Source organism: Perissodus microlepis, chromosome 14 (assembly GCF_051167445.1).
Source record: "Perissodus microlepis isolate ML-2025 ecotype Zambia chromosome 14, ASM5116744v1, whole genome shotgun sequence".
NCBI lineage: Eukaryota > Metazoa > Chordata > Actinopteri > Cichliformes > Cichlidae > Perissodus > Perissodus microlepis.
The window spans coordinates 18,921,695-18,949,080 of NC_140474.1; the positions used below are offsets into that span (position 1 = coordinate 18,921,695).

General features: G+C 40.6%; 2 protein-coding genes and 1 pseudogene across 2 annotated transcripts; 1 reads left to right on the plus strand and 2 right to left on the minus strand.

Moving 5' to 3' along the window:
* Nucleotides 1–1,942: 1,942 nt before the first annotated feature.
* On the minus strand, nt 1,943–17,341 carry LOC146373815 (BICD family-like cargo adapter 1). Its single transcript, XM_084951271.1, has 10 exons — nt 16,826–17,341; nt 15,330–15,545; nt 9,640–9,759; nt 8,703–8,849; nt 7,992–8,174; nt 5,634–5,798; nt 4,864–4,941; nt 4,538–4,650; nt 4,232–4,352; nt 1,943–2,869 (listed from the first exon to the last, which is right to left on the minus strand). The coding sequence occupies exons 1-10, from the start codon at nt 17,072–17,074 to the stop codon at nt 2,630–2,632; spliced, it is 1,632 nt and encodes a 543-aa protein (XP_084807397.1). The 5' UTR covers nt 17,075–17,341; the 3' UTR covers nt 1,943–2,629.
* A 2,599-nt stretch (nt 17,342–19,940) lies between these two features.
* On the plus strand, nt 19,941–23,520 carry LOC146373816 (protein FAM98C-like). Its single transcript, XM_084951749.1, has 8 exons — nt 19,941–20,068; nt 20,233–20,339; nt 20,966–21,091; nt 21,182–21,438; nt 21,536–21,616; nt 21,705–21,821; nt 22,823–22,969; nt 23,071–23,520. Exons 1-8 carry the CDS (start codon nt 19,947–19,949, stop codon nt 23,218–23,220), a joined length of 1,107 nt encoding a protein of 368 aa, XP_084807875.1. The 5' UTR covers nt 19,941–19,946; the 3' UTR covers nt 23,221–23,520.
* Nucleotides 23,521–24,582: 1,062 nt separating this feature from the next.
* LOC146373817 (C5a anaphylatoxin chemotactic receptor 1-like) lies at nt 24,583–26,945 on the minus strand (annotated as a pseudogene).
* Nucleotides 26,946–27,386: the final 441 nt, after the last annotated feature.

A 27,386-nucleotide genomic window follows, 5' to 3' on the forward strand; every position in this document is an offset into this window, starting at 1 on the left:
AAACCATAGTAAACCTTTCTGATATCTTTTCAGAGCCTAGATATTAGTGTGATAAGATCGATACTTTGTTTCTGTCCTCTAAGTTAAATAATTTTTTTTTGGGGGGGGGGATGAAAAAAATATTGAAAATACATGAAAAGCTGAAAGGTGTGATTTGTTGTGTGAACCAATCATTGTGCTTAACACTGGAAGTCAAGTATTTCAAAATGTTGAGATTATAAGATGAAGTTGTGATTTATGGCTGGCAAAACCCCTGCAGCAGAAAGATGCTTCTACAAAAAAGAGAGGAAACGGGGGACAAGAGGAACCAATTAAACAGGCAAAATGCACAACAAAATATATAAAATCATTGCAAGTGAGGTTCAACACAGCAACAGACGTGCAATATAAACACACAAACAGTCACAAGATGCAGAATGACTGCAAAAAGATGTAGACAGAACAGAATGAGATGCAACCTGAACAAAACTACAAACTGAGTCTTTGAGTCTCTCATTTGTAGAAGTTGTCTTTGTGATTTAACTGACTCGCCCACTTTTTTCCTACTAAATTACTTGGATTTGTTTATGACGTCTTATCTCAGAGCTCATTTTACATATTTACGCACAAGTTAATTTCCATGAATTCCCACAGAGCTGCTATCCAAGCAAACCCAACATGAACCTAAATATCCAGTAGTAGTGTAAGTCTTCTACCCACTCTAATAAGACCATTATTACCATTAATTTTGAATGAAGTACGCAGTTGTTATTGTATGTGTTTGGTTTTGCTTTATTCTTAGTTCAGGAACCTCAAACACTGATGATAATTTACCCATCTCTCGACACCTGGAACGCCCTGTAAGTTTTCACATTTACAAAACTACATGGCTTTAATAAATCAACACTTCTGAGTAGCAGTGTTAAAGGCAGTGAACATATGCAACTCTGAACACAAATTATAAATATTAAAAAATCTGATAAAACCTCAGTTGACTGATTTAAGGTTGACTTGCAGTTATTTAACATGACTGAGTTAATTGTAACCACATTTGCATATTTTTTAGCACCTCAGCTGCAGTCTGTCCAGTGTGTCAGATCCTGTCAGCTATGACACATCTGCCTTCCACTAAAGCCTGAAATGTTTGCTGGCCATCAGCAGAGGGCAGCAGCAGACGTATTGTTAGAAGCCTATTTCAGATTATCAAACCTCTCAAAAAAATTAAACACTTTCATGAGAATATTAATCAAGTCAGTTAAACTTCTGGGATATTAATTTGATCAGTGAAGTAGCGTGGGGGTGGGTTGTTAATCAGTTTCAGTGGCTTTCGTGTTAACGAAATGACCAATATATGCACTAGAGAGGCAACAGTGAGACAACCACTAACACAGGAATGGTTTTACTGGCTAGGTTTGTTGTCTCTACTGGTAGCATGAAGCGATACCTGGTCCCTCACCTGCTAGTGAGCCCTGTGCTCACTGCCTGGCACTGTGGAGAACAATTAGCATTTGCAATAGAATACCAGAATTGGCAGGTCCATCACCAGTGTCCTGTGCTTTTCAGAGATGAGAGCAGGTTCACCCTGAGCACATGTGACAGACATGAAAATTGAAGAAACCATGACCGGTTTGGTGGTGGGTCAGTGATTATCTGGGGAGGCACATCCATGGAGGGACACACAGAGCTCTATAGGCTAAGCAACAGTACCCTGATTGCCATTAGGTATCAGGATGAAATCCTTGGACATACTGTAAGCTGCTACATTTGACTTCAGCCCTCTGCAGGTTGATCGTTTTCATTTCTTTCAATGTAGCCTCCTTTAATTCCTGACAGATTACCCCATCTCCATATTTGTGTATTGTCTTCAATCTTGCATCTTTTCCCCTATTAAAGCCAGAATATCTTCAGTAAATAACTTTTAAACTCATCATGGAGAGTTTTGAAGACAAACAGTGGCAAAAAATGAGACCTGACTGAGGATCATTTAATGTTTTATGAAACTTTCTGTCAGTCCTTCCAGACTTGGTCAGTTTGTACAAAGCAGCTTCAATACTGAACAGTGCTTAACATAAAATAGAGTTTCTGCTGTCCACAGACCATATCAATGTCCAGACAACATGTTTGATTTATAACTGAAACTATGAGAACAAAATTATAAAAATAACAGATTTCTTCATGTTCAAGAAAACATACAGCGTTTCTCAAACACATTTAGCAACATAGACAATAAAAACCCCCCAAAAACAAACATAACTTCTTATATCCAACATGATAAGGACAAATTTAGTACAACGAAAAATGTAGTGTTTAATCACTTACTTCATGAGCATCCTTCTCTTTGATGTGTTAAATCTTAAATACTTTCCACTGAGCTACTTATTCACCATTTTACAAAATAGGGTGCGATATTTACAGTTAAACCTTCAATTGTAATTCTGTAAAAATGTTGTCACAGTCTTCGTCTTGAGAAGCCTCAGCCTCTCAGTGAAATGTGTTTCAGTCTTTGTTTGCAGTGGCTCCTTTTGTCTTCATGGCTTTTTTTCTCCTTCACATGATGTACAAGAAGCCCCACTAGTGAGTTCCCTTTGACCTTTTCTCTTGGTGCATCTGCTCCACAGTCGTCCAGTAGTGTTCTAGCACTTAGTGTTCACTATTTGCTGTACTGCACCCCTTTGCCCCGCCTTAACCAGTCCCTCCACGGGGACTGGTTTTTGTCCTGATCGCAGCCTGAATTCCAGGAGGAGGCCGACGACTGGCGTGACCAAGATGAAGCCGTTCTGCTGGGTCTGCGAAAGAATGACATGCTGTTGTTGGAGGCAGGCTTCTTCTGAGGCTGCTCCAACTGCTGCTGGGACTTGAGCTGCTGGTTGATGAAGATCTGGATGTCATCCTGGTGAAAGGTGGGGAGGAAGAGGAATTGAGCAGCAAGACTTAGGAGCCGGGACTCAGTCTGGTATCCCATGATTGGCAAAGATAACATGTTAGTACTAGAGTCGTAGTATTAAAGAAGCAAACTAGTTATCATTAAGTCCCACGAGAAAACCAACAAAGTACTGACTCTTTAAAAAACATGGAGCTGCCAGGCAGGAGGAAAAGAGGAAGACCTCAGAAGATTCATTGATGTGGTAAAGCAGCGGCCGGTGTGCTGCAGGTTTTAGATATCACCCTGGGTCAACATACCTGAATCAAATGATTAGTTTATTACCAGGCCTCTGAAGAACTTCAAGACATGTTGAGGACATAATTTAGCCATTTAAATCAGCTGTGTTGGATCAAAGATACATCTAAAACCTGCAGGACACCGGCCCTTGAAGCCTGGAGTTTCCCCACCCCTGTGGTAAAGGATGACATGCAGAGGGGTGGTGTGACAGAGGAGGAAGCTGGGGATAGGGTGAGACGGAGGCAGATGACCTGCTCCCTTTAGGAGTCGCAGCAGCAGCCGGAGGAGGAGGAAAAAGAAAAACTATACTGGTTTAAAGCTATTGATCACAGTCTTGAAATCAAACCATTGGGAGATGGATTGAGACAATGTGCTTCTAGGCATATTTGTTCATAACAGTAAAAAGAGGTTATAAAACACCTTCCTTGTCAGCGTTCAGATTCATTAAATCTATGAAGTTCTGAAGGCAAAACTGGTCCAATAAAGTGACCGGTCAGTGCCTATGACCGGTCACTTTTATTTACTCAAACGGTCTTACTTCCGTTTGAGTAAATAACCTTTTCTTTGCATGACTTTTGTATTAAATAATCATTTATATTAATCTTACATTACTTTATTTTTTTATAATTTATATGTTTTTACAGAAGAACATCTTGTGGTTGCTCATAAACACAGTATTTAAAGAAGTGAATCAGTGGTTTGCTCTAAATATTATCTGTATTATCTTCATCAGAGCATGAAGGTTCAGACACTGAGGCAGATGGCTCAGCTTGGCATAATTACTCAGCAGCAGAAGGGCTCAGAGACACATGCCGCTCTTACCCCTCCAAACTGTCAGGACATGGAGATTTATGATGGCGCCTGTCTCTGACTTTCTACTCTAGAATCTCAGACTGATACATCAATCTCAAACACAGGCAGTGCCTCTGAAAATGTGGCCTTCCCATCAGCGATGCAGGTGATTAAACGTAATAAGAATGTGCTGAAGCAGAAGGCCCTGCAAACAGGCTACGAGATGATAGGTCAGTGTGACAAAGTGATGCGAGAAAGCTCATTAGACTGGAGGTCTACAGAGAAAAGTGAGTGGTTTACCTGCCAGGCCTCCAGCTCCTGTGATAGCTCCAGTTTGCGTTGGATGGCTTCCAGTAACTGGTTGTTGAGAGACATCATATCGTTTTTACTTCTCACCAGCTCTTCTTCCATTCGGTTTTTCCTGCAAAGAAGTCACACAAAGATCTTTAAAGTAAGGATTTTAACACCCATAACAAGTTAAAACTCAGGGCTGAGCCATGCTCGGGAACTAGGAATTAGTGTTTTTCAGTTTTAAAAATATAACACATGTAATCTGGAAAGCTTGAACTTTCTCACTTGAATTGGATAAATAAACTCATTACTTACTTCGCAATAGCTTCATCTCGGTCTTTGATGGCCTGTTGGACAACTTCAGTTTGATCTTGAACGCTCTGCAGCTTCTGCATCAGTTCAGCATTTTCTTGCTGCAGCTGCACGTTCTGCAGGAAGACGATAAGAGCTCTTTAGACCACAGTATAAAATACTACATAATGAATGTTTATCTGCTTGTCAAATGCAATTCTGAGGCACACAAATATCTCTGAATTTAGATACCGCATCAAGATCAGTAGGGTCAGCACTGGTGCAACCTTTTTGTCATACAACAGGTGCTGTCCCTCTTTGACGGACGGGTCTGTTCATCCCTCGGTTACCTGATCTCTCAGCTCCTGTGTCGTGCTCAGATTCCCACTCTCGTCACCCGTCGTTTCGACAAAACCCTGATTCAGCTCCTGGGACAGAGGCATTAACAGAGAGATCAGGTGTCAGCGGTGTGTGCATCAAAAGGACTTTCTGTGGCGTTGGCCTACTTGTGGAGGTGCACTCGCGGAGGAAGGGGTGAGGCTGGCCCCTTTAGTTACACTGACAGACTCATGTTACTGCTCTGAATGTAAGATAAATGCCACAAGACACAACTGGACTATTGTAAATGCTCGCGCAAAGCAATCTGTCCTGTGTGAACACCCTGTGGTGCCTCAAACAGCCACTAGGGGGTAGATAGGTTGGACTGCTATAGTATGTGAGCAGGCTGCTTTCTGGATCTATGATTTATGCTTTTCCTGCATCTGCGTCCAACCTCTAGCAAAGAAAAAACAAAGTAAGGAAATAACTCTGCTTTCAGTACAATTGTCTCTCATCGTACAACAGAAAGAGATGCACTGTTGGAGTGTTAAACGTCGCATCTCTCACCTGTAAGTTGTGTGTTTGAAAAGCAATAAATGCGCTCTGCCGTGTTGGTACAGCCCTGTGTTTCTTAGACGTCAGAACTTCAGATTGTTTTGTGTACATTTCTTTATGATTCGAGGACATGACAAAACCTACAGTGTACTATTCCCGTCCTTCTCATGTTTCAAACAACAAGGTCAGCCTTTTGTTCGCATTTCCTCTCCCTGCCCCATTTGCTGTTCGTGTGTGCGCAGCTCACCTGTGGCCTGGATGCCTGTGAAAGAGTTTGAGCCACGCCCTTCAGCCAATGCAACATGGCCTTCAGGTCTTCCTGCTGATCGGCGACCTCTGACTGCTCTGAGCCGTTCAGCTCCTGGGTCAGCGGGAGGAGTAACTGAAGGATGGACCCCATTTCTTGCGTTAACTATAAGGAAGAAACGTGTTGATATGTGCTTGCTGTGACTTTCAAAATAGTGTCAGCCGCATTAACACATGAACCAAAATATTAAACGTGCAACAAAAGTTACATAGCCTGGAGGATGCTGCTCGAATTCTGACCTACAGTTAGGTCCATAAACTCTTTGCCTTACCACACCATCACAATGGATTTTAAATTAAGCAATCAAGATGTGATTGAAAAGCAGACTTTCAGTTAACTGAATTAACTGCTTAGGAATTACAGACTTTTTCATAAAATCCTTTGCAGTCAGGGAAGTCTGGCTGCAAAGGATTTTAATCAGTCGCCTGGAGATCAGGCGACTGACTTGGCCATTGAAGTATATCCCATTTCTTTTCCTTGAGAAACTCTTGGTTGCTTCTACAGTATGCTTTACATTTCACATTCACCCTACTGCTTTGGACCTAACAGCATATTAAAAGGAATTTCTGTGTGTTATACAAGTTATTTCTTCTTCTCTGTTCCTGCGAGCATTCCCCATCTTCTTCTCTGTTCCTGCGAGCATTCCCCATCTTCTTTTCACATGTCTTGAATGACATCATGTATTTATACGACTGGAGGAGTCAGCATTACCTCATGGGCATATTTAACTTACCTGAGTCATGTGTATCACGTGACAGTGCTTATCTGATCATAACAAAAATAACTATACAGGAACAGTTTCAGGTGATAAACAGTCACAGTTGTTTGCATAAGTTTTAACACCCCTGACTCTGAGAAAGTTCTATATTTAAGAGACAATAAAATCAGCCTGAGTAAAAAAAATGCTTAAAAATTGAACAGTAATTGTGGCTGCCACAAAAATAATGAGCTTTATGTTTTAGTGAGGTATTGCCATCATATACCCCACATGTGACAACAATGTGGAAAGTCTCCGACAATGTGGTAATGACAAACAGGAAATGTGACTCACGAGTGCAGCAACACATTACTTTTTCCTGCTGCAACACAACAATAACAGCAGACACACGGACGGTGAGAAGACGTTTTCTGCTCTCTCCCAGACACAACTCCAACACGTGACTTCTGCACAAGTCCTCGTCCAGGACTTCACTCTGTACAATCAGGAGCTTCACGCCTTCTCCTCACAAAATGTGTCCTGACAGCAAACACGCTGTCACACTGTCACCAAGAACTCACACAACATGTTCCTGCATGGCGTCCCTCTCTGTAGAGACAGCTACCATGCTTTTGCTACAACATTTTCAAACGCTTTCCAAAATTCAGAGTATAAATGATGTATCTCTACTGCTATAAATGTGCGATCTCATTCTCAAGAAAGACGACTTGATCATTTCATTTCCAGTCATCACAGGAACACAGTTTCCCCTCAAAACGTACGTGACCTGTGAATCATTGCGGGCCCACTGCAGCAAAAGCCAACCACAGTATGGAGATAGTGTGCAGCTGTTCCTACACAGAGCTGTTTGGGTGTTTTTCCAATTTTGTCTTGCAGTGACTCGACAGCATTCACATTAGTGCTATAAGAGGAATTTTGCTTTTTTTTCCTAGTACTTTTTTGTGTGTTTGCGCTTTACAGTACGTATAATTTTAGATCATAACACTGATACAGGATAACACATCACAATGTTGCAAAAAATCAACGTTGAAGAAAAGTCATGCTTATTGCACCCAGAGATACTAAAATACCAACAATACAAATACAGAAGAATAAATGATAAATTATTCTTACTGCTTCGGGGGCACAAATTAGTAAACTTGAGAACAGTTTGGGACTGCAGTTTCTACCAATCATCATTCAAACAGGAGAAAATTTAAGACGTTAACTCTTCAAAGCTGTGGACTGACAGATAATCGGTGCTCAAATAAGTATTAAAGGAGCAGGATTGTTTATGTGAGGCTAACACAGACAGTAAAATTGTCTCTCTCCTAGTTTTAAGATCACCTGCACTTGATTACAATGATGTTGTGCATCTACATGCGCCCCCCTGCATTCCTTTCTCCCTCATCACTCCTTCTAAGTGGAGTGATGCTTATGTATAAGGTCATGAGACATCTTACCATTAGCTTTACTCTTATTCACAGTGAACTTTATATTTTTAAATTAAATTGAAATACTTCAATCAGCCACATGAGGCATGTTTTGGATGTTTTTTTTATAAAACAATATGCTTTGACTGTGTTAATCAGTAAACCTACCTCTTCTTTGCTGACTCCGAGGCCTGTTATCTCCAGGCTACTTTCCAGCTCAGACAGCAGGGAAGTGTCGCCGTAGCTCCTGGCTTCCTGCAGGGACACCTCCTCCTGAAGCTCCTCCACCTGGGCCTGCAGCTGCTGTGAATGACCCCGTGCAGCCTCCACCTCTTGCCGCGCCTCGGCAAGCTGAAAAGCACAGAGAGCGAGAGGCACATGCACACATGAACGAAAACAGAAATGTGACAAGGATAACACGTCCGACAGATGAAGAAGCTACGATAAAAATCACATTATGAATCCTGCTAGATTACACAGATCCCCGCTTTTAGCCTAAGAGTCAAATGAGCTCTGGAAGGAGCTGTAATAGGAGACTCGTGTAAGCAGACTGTACCAACAAGAGAAAGAAATCCTGACATGCCAGATTCCAGCCTAAAGCCAAACATGAAACTAAACGAACACGAGTGGAATCCAGAGTTGCGGGTGAGAGATACAGTGACGGGAGTGAGGTGATTGTTTAGCGGTACTTTCCACAATCCCACCGAAACCCAGGCTGGCAGAGAGGGAGCAGAAAATCTTTGTCATTGTGGTTCTTTTAGTCACGCACTAACCACTTGATGCGGTTTTGCTGCCACAATGAGCTCTAATCAGATTGCTTATGTACTATGGAGATCGAATGACAGTCTTGCCTGCGCTGTACTGTATTCATGTTTGTACCTGCTGGCTGTGCTGCTCGTCGAGTTGGTCGTGCAGAGCCAAGCGTGCGTCCAAAGAGGCCAAACTCGCCCTCAGTTCTTCGTTTTCTTGACAAACGCTCTCCAATCGTTGCTCCAGCACCTGTTCCTTCTGTGAGAGACGCAACACCTGGAAAAACAAGCAGAAACACAGATAACAAAGTTATTTTTTTCCCCTCAGGGAGGAAAATTCTCACTAACTCACACCACTCCCTTGCATCACAACAAAACAATCCACTAACAGGAGGAATGAAGCTGATATTTGAACCTTTCTACTTTTACTTGGAAGGCTATCTGTTTTCTCATTTTCGGAAATGAACAATTTATCGAGAAAAGGATGATTTACCGAGAATCTGTCTGACTGTATTTATCCTATTCAGGAGTACATCCAAAAAAGAAGGTGAACTTGCTCGTCACAATTTCAAAAGTCATTTCAAAACAGATATTCCTTTTAAAAAACCTTTAATCAAACCATTGGCACAAAATAAAGTGTTGTTTTAGTACTTTCTTCCCCCAGTTTCTGCTGCTGGTTGTCCAGGACTTTTTCATTATTCTTCTGTTTTATGTAACCACCACATCCATTGCATGAAATAAAACGCATAATGTATTAGAAAAGATCACTTTTTAGACAGACTGTTTATTTGCCATTTTACTTTGCTTAAAACATTACTTAGAAGACGTTATTTTAAGAACCATGTAGGTCTAAACATGACCAGCAGGTATGGGCCTGACATGAAGAGATAAAAGTTCATTTACTACTTGCTTCACTGATGCAAAGTAATTATTAGAAAGGAATTTGAGAAAAAATTGATACAAAAATATGATATGCTACAAGAAGAAGACCATATTTTAGCATAAATATGAAGCTACACCTCTGTAAAGTCACAGTAACGGCCGCACATGTGCATTAGAGTACTTGCCTGCTCTCTCATGGCACTCATCAGCTCCTTGTCCTGCTGCCTGTTGTGACTTCCTTTTTGTTGCAGCTCCTGTTTCAGAGCCTGCAGCTCAGTGGATATGGCTCTCTCCACCTCCATCGCCTACACGTGCACAGAAGAAAGAGAACACGAACGCAGGAGAGTCACAAAGGGAACAAATGAAATGAGAAATATGGAGAGGGTTAAAAAGATCTCAGCCAGAGACTGGCGTCACACACGCGTATCAGTTAAAGTGAAAATCCAAAATGAAGCCTGCCTGTAGCCTGAGCTTTAAGAAAATAAAAGTCTTGGCTAAAGCTGAGATGAGAAGAAGCTGGGGATTAGTTGACTAAATTTAAATGTGGTTGCTTATTGGTTTTCCTGATAGCCTGCAGTGCTTCCAAAACCTGGGTCAAAAACAGGACAGATGTAAAAGCTAACAGCATGAGTGATTCATTCATTTTTCCCCATTTTCAGCTTTAGCCATAAAACACTGAATATTGGAAAACTTGAAAGCTGATTCAAACACAAAAGATTGGGCAACATTAAAAATTTGGGAAGCTGCTGTGCCTACAGGCCCTGTGAAAGGCCCCCCCTTCTGCCCTCCCTTGTCCTGGACTGGGACCCTCATTTCCCCTTACTCAGCAGTTCGGCGGGGCCCTGTCAGGTCCAATCAATGCCACATAATACAAAATGAAAGGCCGGCCTCTACGGCAGATGGAGCAGAGGGCATCTTGATCTTGGTGGTGACATCATCATGCCACATTAAACAACAATGGTGAACTCGGAAATCACCAGAGTAAAAGCTGGAGGGAAGAGCTTGAAAGTATGGAGGATGTGAGGCAGGTTTGTGGGACATAAGTAGAGGGAAGCGTGTGTCTGTGTGAGTGAATAAAGGATAAAAACAAAAAGCAAGCAGACACAGTGAGAAGAGAAGAAGTCTGGGTTTAAAAATGAACATTTCAGTATGGGCCTCTTCCACAATAGAGGCACCGACTCACTGAGATCCACCAAAACGAGGAGGGGACGGAGGACACTCCTCGCCCCCCCCTCCTCCACGCCTTCATGAGTCCACACGCTGAAGTATCCAACAGCTGGCTTCCACAGCTATAACCAAGCCCCTTGGGGGGCACAGAGAAAAGATGGCTTTCCCCTGGGATAAAGGAACGTTGGTGCAACATCAAAGAACAAAATGAAAGATTTATATCTCTCTGTAATGTATATTGTGTTTTCCTTTTTTGTCTGTGAGCTTGGTGATGCTGACCGAGGTTACGGGGGCTTGTCTTAAACAATGTACACAGTGAGGGATTCGTCACAGCTGCCCAATAAAACGCTACCGGTGTGAGTGATATGTGACCCTGAGTAGGAAGCAGGAAGTGAAAAAGGTAATGTGATCTGCATCGGTTAACCTGACAGAAAACAAGATATCAACAGAGTGACCAAAAAATTAGAAACACCTGTCTGCAATGGTCTTAACTCTTTTTGGATACAAGTTATTCAATATTCTGTATGTATGCACTTAAGTGAAACCAAACAATAAAAACTAAAGTGAAATGAACAGAAACCTTCTTTAAATAATAATATGTTAAAAAGTATTTTAAAAAGTGTATATCCATAACAACTATATAAATACACAAACACTTATCGCTGGCATCAGTAAGTCATCCTATTTGCCTTGGGCTATTACCAGTCATGAGGCAAATAAATCCCACAACCAGTACAATCTGGTTGTGTACAATCTGTCTATTATTGGCCAGTGTCAGCTCATAATATCCCCAACAGTAAGTCAGGTCTACCTGAAATAAGTTCATAGCAAAGTCCTAAACTTACTGAGTTTTGTTGTTTGTTTTTAAAAAAAATTGAAACGAATGACGCATGAAAACATGCAGGAAACTATCAGCATTTCCAGCTCATCATCCAGTAATCATACTCCCATTCCAGTCTGGTGTTTCTTATCTAGTAGATGTGTTTATATTCAGTTTTCTAAGACTCTAAGACTTCAGCCAAAATCAGCAAAATACTAAAATGTTTTTACTTTCACTATATGCAATTATCTCATTTCCTTACAGTCACACTTAATGTTTTTCTTCAGACGGTAAACTGTGGTTTTCCTTGTATGAGACTGTCAGGAAACTCCAGTGACAAATTAACAAACGAACATAGAGAGTGATTCATGTTTGACCAAAGTCTTTTCAGCCTGGTTTACAGTTGCAGCAATGGTTTGTAAGAAAACACCCTGACATCAGTCACCTCTCCCTGAGATTTTCAACACTTTGCTTCTGCTCCGGAGCTCCTGTTTTAACAGTCTGCACTGTGTGACAATTTGGCACGCATCAGTATTGTTTTTAATGCAGCTGCTTCCTCATGTGCACCAGGACAGAAGTTCACAGCAAATCTTTTCATGTTGTTGGAAAATTCTTTTTCTCTCTGGTTTCAGTTTATATCCTCCTCCAGATTCCTGTCATGGTCTACTTACTGTTTCATAATTAGCAGATTATGTTTTAATCTGTGAGAAACTTTCGCTTCATTTTACCATTTATCTGTTATGGTTAGTGAAGCACCTAAACTGGTTATCTAGGTATTAGCTTTTAGTCCATAACTCGCTTTTTGATGGCTGCTAGCCATACAGCTAATGATTTTAACTATTTATATACATTTTAAGGTTTTATCTAACAATTTAGCAAAATCGTTTTTTCATCACATTTTCATTTTCTGAGAGCTGATAACTCCATTTGCAACTGTTTATCTATATTTTTACATTTTAGCTAGTTTTAAGGGAAAGTTTTTAGCTTGTACTTTCAGCTAGATTTTTATTTATGAATGCATCTGTCTTTTAAACATCATTTAATTTTTAACTGTTTATAAGGAGTTTTAGCTAAGAGTTTATATTTTTTATCTATATTTTTCAATGACTGCCACCAACATGGCTAATAATTTTAATTCTTTATACTTTAAGCTAATAATTAATTAAAAAAAAAACTACATTCCTGACTAATCAGTTAACTGTTTATCTACACTTTTAGCTACCCACTTCAAATGCTTACCCATGCTTTTGATAACAATTTTTCATTTTTAGCTAACAATTTAATTCATTTCAGGGGCTTTTTAGCTTATAGTTTCATACAAAAATTATACATATACATTTCTTTCTCTACACTCCTAAGTTACCATTTTAAATGTTTATCTACAATTAGAACAAACCATTTTAATTGTATAAATATGCTTTTGATTAACAACTTAAATAATTTATCTTAACTTTCAGCTAAGTTGGCCATTCTGGATGTGTGACAATCATGGTGACTGTGAGTGAGACTGCTCTGCCAATATGGTTGACCACCAGTCATTATGGGAAAAATGAGTATTCCCCAATCAGTTGCAAGTGGTTACTAGAAGTTAATGGCTGTCAACTGCCCCAGGGTACACAGGTCTCCTGACCAGTTAGTGAACCTCTGGCAAGCACCTGTCACTAGACAAACATGTTTTCCCCAGTTGGTTGGCAAAAAGCCTCCTTGTGATTACTTTGATTGCTAGCATATTGCTGTGGAAATTTGAATAGAAGTGACGGACTTGTCTACAAACACTGACACTGAAAAGCGCTTTTTGTAACATGTTGGCTGCAGTACTGCAGTACCGCAACTTCTACTTTGAATGTGAATCTCCTCCATTTCTGGTTTACATCACACTTTTTCAGGTTATACAAACACTTGGCTAGTTAACAAGTACTTGGAGACCAGCATAAAAACAAAAAATAAAAACGACAGGCACTTGTGTTAATCTGCTAGCAAACAAAGCCCTTACTAAGAGGTTCTGGTGCAACACTTGCTTTGCAACAGTTTCACCCAGTGAGAACCGAGAATCTCCAAGAACCACTTTCAACCAGTCAGGGAATACATATTTTCCCTAGTGGTGGTTGTAACCCCCCCAATTTCTTATGACTTTATAACATTTACTATCTATTTCTACTCAGTGTTAATGGTTAACTTTTCTTCTCAAACCAGCTCAGGTCCATTCGGCTTTTAAATTAAAATGTAATTTCTGTTTTTTGAAGATTAGTTCAGCTAATCTACCCATGTACCGCAGGGCTTCTTATACTCCAACTTGGGGATTGATTAATTTAATGCAATTCTGTCTATTACACATTAAGTATATAAACTGAATACAGCAGCTACAATTGATTAGCTCATTGACATATTCAAGTTTCCTAAGTATCCTTGAGTTTTGTTGTTTGTTTGTTTTTTAAGTTAAAAGAAGAAACCTACTGTATAGCTTACTGAAGCCTGAACATGACACCATGAATAAACCGAGCTCTTCCAGTCAAAACTGTGAGAAACAAAAACTCAATGAATTACAGCACGACTCACCCCACCAGACAGCTGTCCGACAGAAGCAGCAGTATCTTTCACCACATCAGGCAAAGACTTGTCAGACATGGAGCGTCTTAAGATTCAGTCTCTTCTCTCAGCTTTACAACTACACAGACCAGAGTTACATTTGGCTAACACTGGGCAGCCCAATAAAGTATTTCCTCCACCTCCCTCTCCCCTAAAACAGCTCAAACAGAGAGATACAAGCTTTTATCTAAATTGGCATTTTCCTGAACTTCTAGGGAGTCTGATTTCCACACACCAAGTCCTTCAGTATAGCCACAGAGGGGGAAGGAAGCTCACAGTTCCTTATTTCGTGGACCTTGACTCCTTACAAGCTCGTGTCTGCCGTTCATTCTGCGTGAGCAGAGGTTTGTCGTGTGGAACGCAGCACGTCACAACAGCAACGCTGAGCAAAACAATCCTCACTTTCTCAGCCTGGAAAAATACTCAAGTTTGCTCCAGCTGTGTGATCCAGTCAGCTCCACTGATAAGAAGCTGTCACCAGCCTGCTTTGTGTACAGTGTACTGCATTTCTGATCAGATACTTATGATCATGAATAATTTACTTCAACACTCATGAACTCCTGAAGACGTGAGTCAGCGGCATGTTGTCAGCGTCCTTATGATGTCAAACTAGTTAAAGGTTAACTTTGTGTTACTGAATAAACCAACGTAACAGATTATAATGTTCTGATAAAAGCTTCTATAATATGTTTAATAGATTATTTAGGACATTTTTCTATTACATTTCACAGGTACAATGACATAAAAAAGTGGCTAAAATAATTATACGGCAATGAGTTGAATTCATTTGCCTGAACTAGAATTTGAATAAAGCTTCTTCCAGGTATTTTCCAAGCTTCCCTCCCTCTCTCTTGGATTTAAAATTAAGTCATGCTTGAAGTTTCCCTCCCCCTCTTGTTTACATGTCGTTTCCCTCCTGCTCTGCACTTGACATTGCTGATTTGCCTGAGGGAAACTGCTCAGGTTTTGATATGCAGCTCCCAGCTGACTCTAGCTCTATCGCTCTCTTTCTCATTTATCAAAACACTTATTTGTAGTAGAAGTATTTTAGCTGTGACCTTGCTATGAGCCTTCAAATATCCTCAGAGTGTGGCATTGCTTTAGATCAAATACAGTCAGGCTGATACCGGAGTAGTTCACACGGGAACACCGAGTTTCAGTGGGTGGATTGAGTAACTTTCTAGTTTTACTCAGACGGCCTGAAGCTTTGAATCTACTGCCGGTGTTTGTTTCACTGAGGCTCGGTTACTTTTTGAGCAAAGATGAAAAACATGAATCTACCCATCCAGGTGTGGGACTCACAGCTTTGAGCTCCTCCTGGAGCCGCTGAGTGTTCTCGTTGTGCTCCAGCTGAGTTCGACTCTTGTCCCTCTCAGCCTCGCTGAGCGCCCGGGTAAGCTGCTCCACCTGGGCGCTCAGCTCCCTCGCATCCCGCTCCAGGTCTCCCATCTGGCTCTCCCACTGGGACTGGTGGCGCTCCAGCTTCAGTCGCACCTCATGTTTTCCCTGCTCCAGCTCCTATCGGAGGTGGAAAAGATAAATGCCTTAACAGGTGATCTTTAGGGTTGGTGTAGCAAAACAAAGATTTTAAAATATAAAGCAGTAAATACGGTTCAGTTGTCTAGCTACGACTGCAGCAAATGAAGCTGTTTGGCATCGTGAGAGTGTTGTTGGAAGGCATTTGAGTGAGCACAAGCACCTGTCAACCTCATTTAGTGCTCTGACGGATAACAGGAAATGTCCAACAGCTGTAATTTGAATCCATAACAATAGGGTAGCTGATATCATTAAAGCTAGAAGAGGAAAACATCCACTCTGCTTTCATCCATTCCTTTAGAGCTTAAAAGAACAGTCAGTTTGTCAGTCAACAGAAAAGTCATCCAAGCATTAACTTGCCATGACACCTGATTGATCCAGCACTATTTTAGCTCAATGGGTTGTGCAGGTCCTTGGTGTGATTTAAGTGACTGCCATACTTGACTTGATGCGAGCATCTGATAGAGACATCAGCATCACCCGGGGAAAGCAATGAGGTCAATATTTTCATATCACAGCCTCTCAACATGATTTGGTGCTGGTGTAGTCGACTGAGACAAACACATGGATGCCACCGGTTCGCTTTTATTACTACATTTTCTGTCTGACTGCTGAGATCTCGTGAGGAGTTGAAGTGTCTCACAAGTATGCAGCAAGACTACCTAGAAGGAATTTCAGTACTGACAGGTCTGCTGAGATAGAAATACTTTTACAGTCGCTGGGAGAACACAAAAGATCGCTTCAGAGAGAGTTAGTAAAGTTTAGCAACGCACTAGCATTTCTGCCTGCTTACATTATAGTTTATTTATACAGTTACAGCTTTTTTATCGTAGAACATATTGCATTCATTATTTTGTAAACCAACCAGTTTAGTAGGAACACCTTAGCAGCGCCTTTTTTATGCTGCTTTTTCCATTTACAATTGTAAATGTCTTTTCATGGGATGGCCAAAATATTGAGAACACGTTAATATAGTGCGGTCGGAGGTCCCAATAAATGACTCAGGTGACTCTATGTCATTAATGTTGAATATTTAAGTTGGTCACCTTAACTTTTGACGCGTTTTCGTGCGTAAAGCTGGGAGAGAAACAACAGCATACAATCTTTGGACATCGGGAAAACTTCTTACCCGCCCACTTCAAACAGCAACAACCATGACGTAATTCTAAACACTTCAACCCGAACATTTCACAGAATGTTTTAGATTATTACAAAACCTACTAGATTATTAGTTCACCTGTAGGGAATCGGATTCTCCTTACCTCTAGCTTCTCTGCGTATTGCTCATGAAGTTTTTCGCTCTGCTCCTTAAGCTGGCGGTTTTCTAGGAGCAATGCGTTTCCCAGCTGGGCTGCCAAAATAACCTCTTCCTCCTTTTGTTTTAAAGCAGCCAGAAGTTCACTGGGGTCCTGATAATCTGTCATTTCCTCCGCTCCATAGTGGAAAAAGAAATCCTCCTCTAGGTCCATTATTTTCTTGGACTTGAAGCTCCAATCATCGAGTCGATCCATAGCTAATCCAATAACACCTTATTATAGCTTCTTATATAAAGAAAACACGCGGGAACGGTGCCATAAACGCGCATCTGTGGATGCCCACTCATGACACCTGCGTGTAGCTGCTGAGTCGAGCAGAGTGTAAATGTAAGTGAAGTCGAACCGAAGGTTGGAGCTGTCTGGTGAAAGCAGGCTGCTCCCTCCCTCTGTCACCCGCAGATGGCGGTTTGTCTCCGTGGGGTGTTGGTTTCAGTCACCTGAGCAACTGTCACCACCCAGCTCGGCAACCACATCGATACCTGCCCTGCCGCAGGGCTCAGAGTGTGGTGGTAAAATGGAAAGGCACACACAAGCACCTGCATGGTGCTGTGAAACAGTGGGAACTGTTTTTCTTGAAGTTTTACCGGACTGCAGCATATTGTTTATTATAATCATTCACTGTGGAGGACATTAGTCAAACAACAGATGACGTCCCATTGCAGCATCACGAAATGCACACATGTGATACCAGTAAACTTCAAAAACCAGTGTTTCTGATTTTTTTTAAAAATATGTTTTCATACTTTGATAAAAGTATTTATTATTCTTAATTTGATGTAATTTTATGGTACTTACAGGCCGTTTTAAATGTAATTTATTTGTTATGGTTTCATTTCATTCAATTTGGGTTTTTTATTATTATCAGTTTATCACTTTTGAAGCACTTTGAACTGGAATAAAGCATTAAATTGTAAATAGACTGGTTCTTATATCCTGCTTTTCTATTTTACTCAAAGCTACATGTATCTCTCTCTCTATGTCTCATTTATCCATTTACACAAGTCACACCTTTTTCTCTACATGCTGAATATGTTTATTAAGCTTTTTCTTTTCTTTTTTTGGGGGGAAACATGAGCTTCTACATGCTCCTGTTTGGGTGTAGTATGCATACAGCTTGTAAAATGTAAGATTATACATCTGCATGTTTATTTTGCACTTCTTCACATGAACAGGACTGCATTGTTTTCCCATGCATCCACGTTAAGTACACATATTTACACATGGAGATTTTTTTTTTTATTACTACCAATTTCTTTTAGTTTAATCTTCTCAGTTATTTATAATTTGTTAGTGTAAAGTTTTGAAAATGGGTTATATCTTCATTTTTTTAAGTATGCAAGTCAGTATTTCGTGAAATCAGGTGGAACTCTGTTTTTAATCAGGCAGCAAGTGGTTAACAAGTTAGCCTTATAAACAAAGGGAGTTTCTGCCTGCATTGTGTAGACGCTTTCCAGGGGTCAAGGGTCAGCTTCCATAAGGTTTCATGGAGCACGGGGCAGTGTCAGGGGAATAAAAGACAAAGCATCCTGACGCATGGCAAGGCTTTTGTAGTCAGGGAAGCCGCAGCTTCTGTACATATGGCGGCAAAAGCAGACGCACTGTACATCAGGGCCCAGCACGCCTCGCTGCCATTGTTTCCATTGTTCCTGTTAGTTTGGGGGCAGCTGATGTGGCGTAAGTGTGACGAGGAGGCTCACCTCCTGCAGTGAAGTCCAATGAGTGACACGTGTGCTGAACAGCACACTCAGACCTTGAAGTACTTGTGTTTAAGAGTGTGTGCACAGAGTCAGACATGAGAAGAGGAAACATGTTTGCATTTGTTCAATGAAAGCCAAACTTGCTTATAAAATCTATTACTGAAAAGATGACTCAGGCCACAGAGGAGCATCACCCTTTACTTCAAGATTTTCTCATCTAACATTTGCTGCCTATTGAGTTCAAGCTACACAAGCAGAACCATCCACCATAAAACTCTCACTGATGTTTTAAATCAAAAAAATCCCTGAGAACAGGGATACTGCATATAACACTGCAGCAAACATCAGCTGCATCAGCAAGAGCAGTAAATAGTGTTCAGCGTAAATGGTGTATCAAACAGCTGAACAGGAGACATGACTGTGATATTGTTAGTTGAGTTCATGTTCAGCCACTGTACATAATGATAATTTGACAAGATAACAGACATTAATTAATTAAACTAGTTAATTTGCTCATAATATTCACCCCAGAGCAGAGGATGGAAGCTGATGTTAATACGTCCTAATGAATGGAGCTGTGTTCACGTTTCAAACATCTGTATTCTAACATGACAACTGAGATCTGATTTAAAGTTAAATTTGAGTAGCAGAAAACAATACATACATATATTACACAAACATCACATATCACGTATCTAATATCTGTTTAGTTGCATCCCACCTTTCAAGGTACTTAATGCCAGCAGATTTATCTTTGGTTAACACAGCAGGCTATACTAGACCTCTGGTGACCCCTAATGGGCAAACAAACACGTATTCCGTCCTTATAGGACAATTTGTTCCCCTCAAGAAGTGAGAAAGGTGTGATGTGTGGGGGCAGAGTGAAACTTTTTTCATTATATCACGGGAGAAAGTTTTAAAAAGATGCTGTCAAAAAGAGATGCATAAAGTGGAAAGTTGAGGGAGAGTAAGTATTACACGAATAGTTTGAAACCTTTGAAAAGCTAAATGTACTACTTTATTCACTAATTCTGTAACAGAAAAATAACCTAAACTTATTCATACAAAATGTAATGTTTTTCTGTTCTGCTTTGCTTTTAATATATTTTTTAATAATTATGTTGTTGTTGTTTAAAAAAAACACGATTACTTATTTTCTTTTTTAAAATTGGGGCAAATAATACTGTTAACTTTTATAATTTTTCATACACTTGCTCCACAATCTTGTACTTTTGTGTTCATATTTTGTAAAATCGTTGGACTTTCTGTAATTTATCCTTTGTTTATTAATTCCCTCTCTAGTGAATGACTTGGTTATTTATGAAGTTGTTGTGCGCACTCCGGCCAGCAGGGGGCGGTGAGCGTCCTGGATGTTAAAGGAGGAAGCACCCCTTGTAAACACACTTGAACTTCGCAGAGTAAAGAATAAGCCGTGCACGCCTGTCTTCATGGAGAGGAGCGCGGGGACAGTTTCAGCCATTAAAGCTCTGGGGTGAGTAACATGTTTGTTTTTCGTCGTTACGAAACTTTAATTTGAGAAGAGAAACCTTATTCTCTGCCTGCTTTCTGGGCTTTTGATGTACAATGACACTTGCCGATACGCCTGACGGGTGAATAGGTAATCTCACCTGTCGCCTCCACTTACTTCCTGGTCAGGTACCCGGGCAGCCGCTGCCTCTCCCGGTGCAGATGTGACGAGCTTCCCTGTCCGCTGCTTAGCTGGCTGTGCGCAGAGCTCAGGACTCTCTACCCGGAGCTACGAGGTGAGGCTCAGGCCTGAGATTTTCATTCATAAATCTTTGAGAGAGGCTTTTTTATGTTTAACCATTGCCTTTAATACAGCACATATTCTCCCAAGGAAGGAGGAAACCATCTCAGGATTGTGGATTTTTTACTGTTTCACGCTGAAGGGTCACTGTGGTCTCAAGTGGGCCGACCCAGCAAAGTAACTGCTTAAGAATCGACCTTACTTTTTATGTAATGTAAAACAAAATGCAAGTCCTTTCTGAAAACATCCACATTAATTCACCAAACCAGTTACAGAACAGCCGATTTAGATGCCTTTAATAAATAAAAATAACAGGATATTTTTTACAGGTTGACAGATGCTCTACAAAAGCAAAACATCTTGTAGCATGTAGAGTAGAATTGGATTTGGAAACATTTGGATAGTGACACCATTTTCATAATTTTACCTGCAGTTAATTTAATATGAAACTACTGAGATGCACTTCACATTAGCTGTAATTTCTATGCATTATATAACTACAACCAAAACATGCTTTGGTAAACAATGTTACAAATATAAGCCATGAAAAAAATCAGATCTTTCTGACTCAACTTGCAGTGAAATGTGTTAAATAAACTGGCTTAATTGTCCTTTTTTTAGACTCAGGAGGGTCAGGTGATGTGCTGCTGGCGGGAGAGCTGAAAAATGTACTATCAAACATATCCTCTCCCCTCGCTGTGCTGACCTCTGAGGTGTTGGACCCGTCCACTCTCAACAAAGTCGCTGGTGAGAAACAGGACTGTGGTGGATACTGTTGTAGTAAGAACAGATGATTGCAGTGCTCGTGGATTTAGTGCTCTTTTGCACATCTTGCAGAGTTCCTTGTATCAGAATTGCAAGCAGCTCGCATTATCAAGTACAAAGAGTCACATCCTGACGAGCGGGCGACAGAAGCGGACTCTGAAAAAGAGCAGCGAGTTGAAGATCTGAGCCGTGACTTTTGTGAGGAAAACGAAGGCGATGACGGTTCGGGTGAAAACAGGAGGAAGGCAGAGATGCAAGCAGAATGGATTTTACTTCTGCGTGCTCTCAACATGGACGCCTCCTCTCGGTTTGAGGACGTTTTGAACGAGGTAAGCTTGAAATAACAGAGATTGAGCCATGAATAAATTGCGAATACAGACTGAGAAGCACTGAAAGAGGAGTTTACAAACATTTGCTTTAATGCAGGTGAATGAGAGGCTTTCTCGCCTACCAAGTGGAGACATGACCAAACCTCTTCTCAGCACCAGCCTCAGCTCAGAGCAGTGGGTAAGCTGCCAGGCCTGTTTTCAGCTCACAAGACTTTAGACGTGACTCTAATGTGGCATTTACATCTTTGCCTCTTCCTGTTTCTCAGCTTCAAGTGAAAAAAATGAATGAAATTCTGTCCGAGGACTATCGGCGTCGGCGACAAATGATGGTCACGCGCTTTCAGGTTACGCTTGAATCATTTGCATGGGGAGAAAAACAAAAGGTAGGAATGTTAAATAACTCTGTTTATAAACTCCTACCGAAGGGGATCATTTGCCTGTTAGCTGGGTTATTTTACTCTGAGCCTTGGTTCATCTCTTCAGTCTATTCCCTTTTAATGAGAAAATCTTAGTTCAGCAGTGGTAGTGCATGAGGAAGCTTTGGACTGCCCATCTACCTGCAGAGGGCGTCTCCTGTCAGATGTGGGCACTATAAAAATTGTGCTCTTGTGGCTCTTGCCTGTGCTATTGTCAGTCTGTCAGCCAGCTGCAGACAAGAGCGAAGTTCTAACATGCAAAGAGCTGAAGTGAAACAGAATGTTAAAAACAATGAAAAGTGTGCACTGTAGCCCCTTCCTCAGCTTTTCATAATGTATTTTTTCCACTTCTGGTGAACTCTGCTGTTTCTTATTCCAGCCCACTTTTCAACCAATCAGCATTTAACTGATGCACAGTGTCGTCCACATGGGGCACTGCACAGTTGAGATGTTGTTCGATTGCAATAGTGATTTAAAAACCCGTCTCCAGAGGCAAATACTGACACAACCTTGGTGGCATAAATTAAGCATAAGGCAGATTTCTTCTACTTGGGTGCCCCTCACAAACAGAAGCTTTGAACAGCAGGTGGAGCTTTTACATCGGAAGTCAGATTTTGGAGCTGTGAGTGATTTCGTACCCAAGTAAACCCCATGGCAGGCTTAAATTTAGTGAGAACCCATTTGTCTAATGTAGTCTTGCAAACAGAGGATTTCCCATTACGAGAAAAAATGTAGTTTTACTTCACTCTTTAGACCTATAGGCTATGTTAAATCTTTATATACAGTATATGTCTGTTATTGTCTGCAAGATCACTGTGTTATTAGGACAACACTGACATTGTGTGGTCTGACTGAACTGCAACAGACTACTTTTATGTCAGTCGGCTTTAGGCCATCGTCAGAGCATGTGCTGGTGACGCAGAAGATGAATATCAGACATCTCCATTCAGTCCATCCTTTATTTACAGGAGCGCAGTGCTGCGCTGGCTTCGGCACCTAATCTTGCGTCCCTCATCGGCTCTTCCCAAGTGTCTCCATCTCTGCTGCTCGCTGCCAGAGAGGATCAGTCCTTCATTGACCCGGTCAAAGCTGGAACAAGCACCTCTGTTTACAAGGTACAATCATGAACGTGTCTGTGATCCTTAATGAAGATGCCTCTGACTCCAGCCAAGTAAGCATTTTCTTTTTTCTTGTTGTTTTTTTCTGGTGTCACTAGACGTTGATGGGCAGTGTACCAGACAGAGGAGGACGACCTGGGGAAATTGAGCCTCCTATGCCAGCATGGACAGGGAGAAGCTCGAAAGGCAACAGAGGGGGACGAGGAGGCGGACAATCTCATAAGAAGAAGAAAGGGAAAAAAGATTAACTTGTCCGTCTTTTTGGCCTTACTTATCAATTTAAGAAATAAGCGATCATTTTGCTTTATTGAAATCCTTGTTGCGAGGTAAACTACGATTGGGAAGTGCTATATATAATTTTGTAGTTATAAATCTGTGTATTATTTATAGTTATAAGTCATGCACATACCAGATTGTGTACATTTCTATAAAAGCAATGAAGTACTGGTACATGACCAGATATTTTGGTAAAAGAGCAGAAAATGGAAAAAATGTTGGCTTTCCACATTTATCAGTAGGTTTGTTTAAGAATAAACCTCTGAAACACACATCTGTTGGTATTTTGTTCAATTTAAATAAAGCATTGTTTAAGGATTATTGCATGAATATTTTATGCTCACTTCACATTTTGGAGATAAGAGGTCCCCTTGCCTTTTTTAGGTGATTTCATAAGATAGCAAACATGTTTATGTGGAATGAAAAAGCCTCACTTACATCTTAAAAAAAACTAAAAGGACCAGTTGGTGAAGGGTGACTTTGAATATCTAAGAATGTTGTTTTATTGTTACACATTAACCAAGACTCACTTCCCCCTGAGAGAGCTCCTTGTTACAGCATTGAGTCATCTCTCTAGTGCCAGTGTTTCCACTTCAAAGTCTAAATTGTCTAAAGAAGGAAAAGATCATCCAAATATTAATTATCTTAAATATATTTGGAATAAATTGGTTTCAATGTTTAATTTGGATCTTGCCAAACCCAAAGTTGCTAAGGTAAAGCTCATTTTGACCAGAAGTTCTAGTAGTCCACAGTGATGTATTGAAATAATTTTCCCGATCTTGTACACCAGTTTAATAAACATCAGTTTCAATTGTTTTATTATCTGAAACTCCACCCTCAACCATCTGAAATCTGCAGATAGTTATGGATTAGATTAAGTACCTGTGAACTTTAGGAAATGTTATTTTAACCACTTCTCTGTTGATTCAGAGCCTGGACAAAAAGGCCTCTTGAGTTTTCAAAAAAAAAAAAAAACCCATGAGAAAGTGGTTTAAGTCTGAAATTGGATGAGAAAGGACTTCTAGGAATACTGAAGTAACAGCTGATGCAAAGAACATCTTGATCAATTTAAGATTATGAATTGCTTTTAACAAGCTGGGACCACATCCTTATTTAAGTTTGATAACAGCAGATTGAGAAAGCACAAATTGAAGCTGCGGTTTGGGAACGGCCTCAGAGGGGACTGGCAGCAGATCCCAGGCCAGGCAGATCTAATGAGAAGTGACTGAATTGGGGAAAAAAGGAGAGAAGAACAGCTTGTGGCGCAGGAGGCATATACCAGTGTATGAGGTGTGGTCCTGCACCTGAAATTCAGATAAATTATCTCCAGTTATTGGACACCATACAAGTTTTGAGAATAGGGGTGAAAGATGCAAATATATACTTTGCTAAAGAGCTTCTGATTTCTTTCCACTGTTCTGCAGTGATGGACACAACATGTGGGGCAGAGTTGAAGTTCCGATTTTAATTGGGAGTAACCAGAATTGACAAGATTAGACGTGATTGTTTCAGAGGGACAGCTTGTGTTCAGCAGCTGCAGACAAAGTTAGAGAGGCAAGGCTGAAAAGGTTTGGACATGTGCAGAGGAGGGATAGTGTATGCTGAAGATAGAGTTGCCAGGCAGGAGGAGACATGAAGATTCATGGATGATATCTGATTTAGAGAAACTAAATCACATGCAAACAATAATTAACTTATTTTATGACACACATGCGTTTAAATGTGTTATTTTCTTCTTAAACATTCTTGGAAACATATTTACTTACCACCCCTTAACTAGAAAAAAAAATCTTATTGACTCAAAAAGTAAAGGCAGAGTATTTGCATCCACAGACCATTTTTACTTCTACACACCAAGTGATTTATTTTACTGTCAAATATAAGGGCTCATATCCAAGCCAAGGTCAGCAGAAATTACTTATTCTTTTGCGAAATGATTATTCTATTGTAAAAGTATTACAGTCAGTGCACAGTCATATTTTTGTCATCTGGTTTCCTTTACTGGTGCTCTTGGTGTCCACATTAGTGACACTCTTCTTGGTAGTCGGATCCTCGCCGATAAAGTGGAGGATGTTACGCAGGGAGCGGTTCATGCTGTCTTTGAAGCTTTGACCCAGACAGACATAGAGCAGAGGGTTGAGGCAGCTGTTGAAGTAAGCCAGGCAGAGCGCTACAACGTGTGCCAGGTGAAGTTTGGGGCTTGCAGAGGAAACCCGAGGGGTGGTCAGTATGAGGAAATCCACAATGTGCAGAGGTAGCCAACACAAGAAGAAGCTCAGCACCACAGAGATGATGACCCTCAGTGTTTTCTTGGATCCAGTCCGACTACGTGTCATTCTCCTCTGTGTCTTGCTGAAAACCACCAAGTGACAAACTAGAATAACCAGGAAAGGAATAATGAATCCAATCAGGAAGCGAAAAACAGAGACAGGCCAGGCACCGTCTACAGTGTACTCCATCCTACACTCTCTCTTCTCGTCACCTGCCTCAATCTGCTTGGCGTACACAAACTGTGGGATACTGCCTATCAGGACCAGGACCCACACAGCAACACATCCATAAGCACCCTGTTTGGGTCGCCTGTGGTTCTGACACCAGATGGGTCTGATGACCAGCAACAAACGATCCACGCTGATCACAACCAGCTGCAGGACGCTGCAGTACAGTAGTAAAACAGGCCTCTGATGAGCATGCAGGCCAGCGGACCGAAGTGCCACCACCAGAGCATTTCCAGGCACACCCAGGAGGGCCACAAGGCTGTACATGACCAGAGCCGCTATCTGGATCGGCTTAATCTCAGGAGTCACAGACTCAGTAATGTCAGGAAATGTGTAATAACCGTCAGGATATGTGTTATTATAATCACCGTAATCCATGATTCCTTACAAGTGCAAAATACAGGATATAGGTTAGTGTCTTAAAACAGATTTTTTTTTTTTTTTTTTTTTTTTTTATCTAAAACATTTTCTTTTTTTTCATGAAAATTTAAAATGCGACTTTAGTATTAACTCACCGATTGTTTAGCCCCTGCTTGTGTTGCTCTGTCACTACTAAGAGGAAGTTGTGGAGTGTTAGAGCTGGTCTGCTTCATAATCTCACCCCACCCCACGCAGACACAATTGCACAGGATTCCTGCACGAGCATGTGTGGAAGAATGGCTGTTAACTGCAGATCACTGTCTGACATGCAGAGCAGAAGATTTTGATTCTAAGGTTCACCAGGTTAAGGAGCTCCATGCTGCTCTGACACTCTTAAAAAATGTTACTAGAAAGCTGCAGAGGCTGCATTTCATATCAGCTCCACAGCAGTTGATTTCATTGACTGGGTTATTCTACAAAGGAAGAGGAACTTTTAGTGAAATCAGCTGGATAGTCTTACATTGAAATGCTAACCAACGACCTCTGCAACTTTTTAAGAACGCATTTGCCCGTTCTATTTGATGGGTGGTTTTCCTTCTAATCACGTCATCTTGTATACTTGGTTGTCCTAAGGTTTTATTCCCTTTTGATCTTTATTACAAGGTTTGGTTTACAGTAGCTGCTAACTGCAATTTAACACTTAATTATATAATTATTCAAATAAAAAGTTGCACATTTGCCCCATAGCTGATTAACTTGGCTGTTTACACAAAATCTGAATTTGTTACAAAGAACTTGTTAAAGGACTGACTTCTAGACAAGAACTAGAGAATTGCAAGTTTTCTCTGTTTATTGCAAAAAAAATAAATAAATAATCAGATCAGAAGACACCAAGTACAAAATATTTTAACGTTTCTAAATTGAAACAACTTTACTTGATATAATGACGTGGACATAACTGCAACAAATTTGCAAATATATTTACTTTTTTACTAATTGTGTATCAATTGATTAGCCCTTGTTGTAAAAGCTCAAAAATAAAAGGAAATGTCTACACAACAGATATCCAAATATTTGCATATCCAACATTTCCAAATAATTCAAGCCAAACCAATTAGTTAGGTGTTTTAGAACATAAAGCTGCCCAATTTGCTGCAAGTACTGGGCATGCAGATATGCAATTAGTTACAAATGTAAATGTTCATACTGAAATCTACAATAGACTGGCAAACTAAATTTAAATTGCTTAGTTACCAACCCATGTTTATAACAGAGCCAGT

Bases quoted from the DNA above. Each gene is read 5' to 3' on its own strand.
- LOC146373815 (XM_084951271.1), bottom strand. From the start codon at position 17,074: ATGGATCGACTCGATGATTGGAGCTTCAAGTCCAAGAAAATAATGGAC. The intron at 15,546-16,825 runs GTAAGGAGAATC...CACCTCCGATAG, and splicing joins AATACGCAGAGAAGCTAGAG to GAGCTGGAGCAGGGAAAACA. The intron at 9,760-15,329 runs GTGAGTCCCACA...GTGCACGTGTAG, and splicing joins TCCAGGAGGAGCTCAAAGCT to GCGATGGAGGTGGAGAGAGC.
- LOC146373816 (XM_084951749.1), top strand. From the start codon at position 19,947: ATGTTAAAGGAGGAAGCACCCCTTGTAAACACACTTGAACTTCGCAGA. The intron at 21,439-21,535 runs GTAAGCTTGAAA...GCTTTAATGCAG, and splicing joins TTGAGGACGTTTTGAACGAG to GTGAATGAGAGGCTTTCTCG. The intron at 21,617-21,704 runs GTAAGCTGCCAG...CCTGTTTCTCAG, and splicing joins GCCTCAGCTCAGAGCAGTGG to CTTCAAGTGAAAAAAATGAA.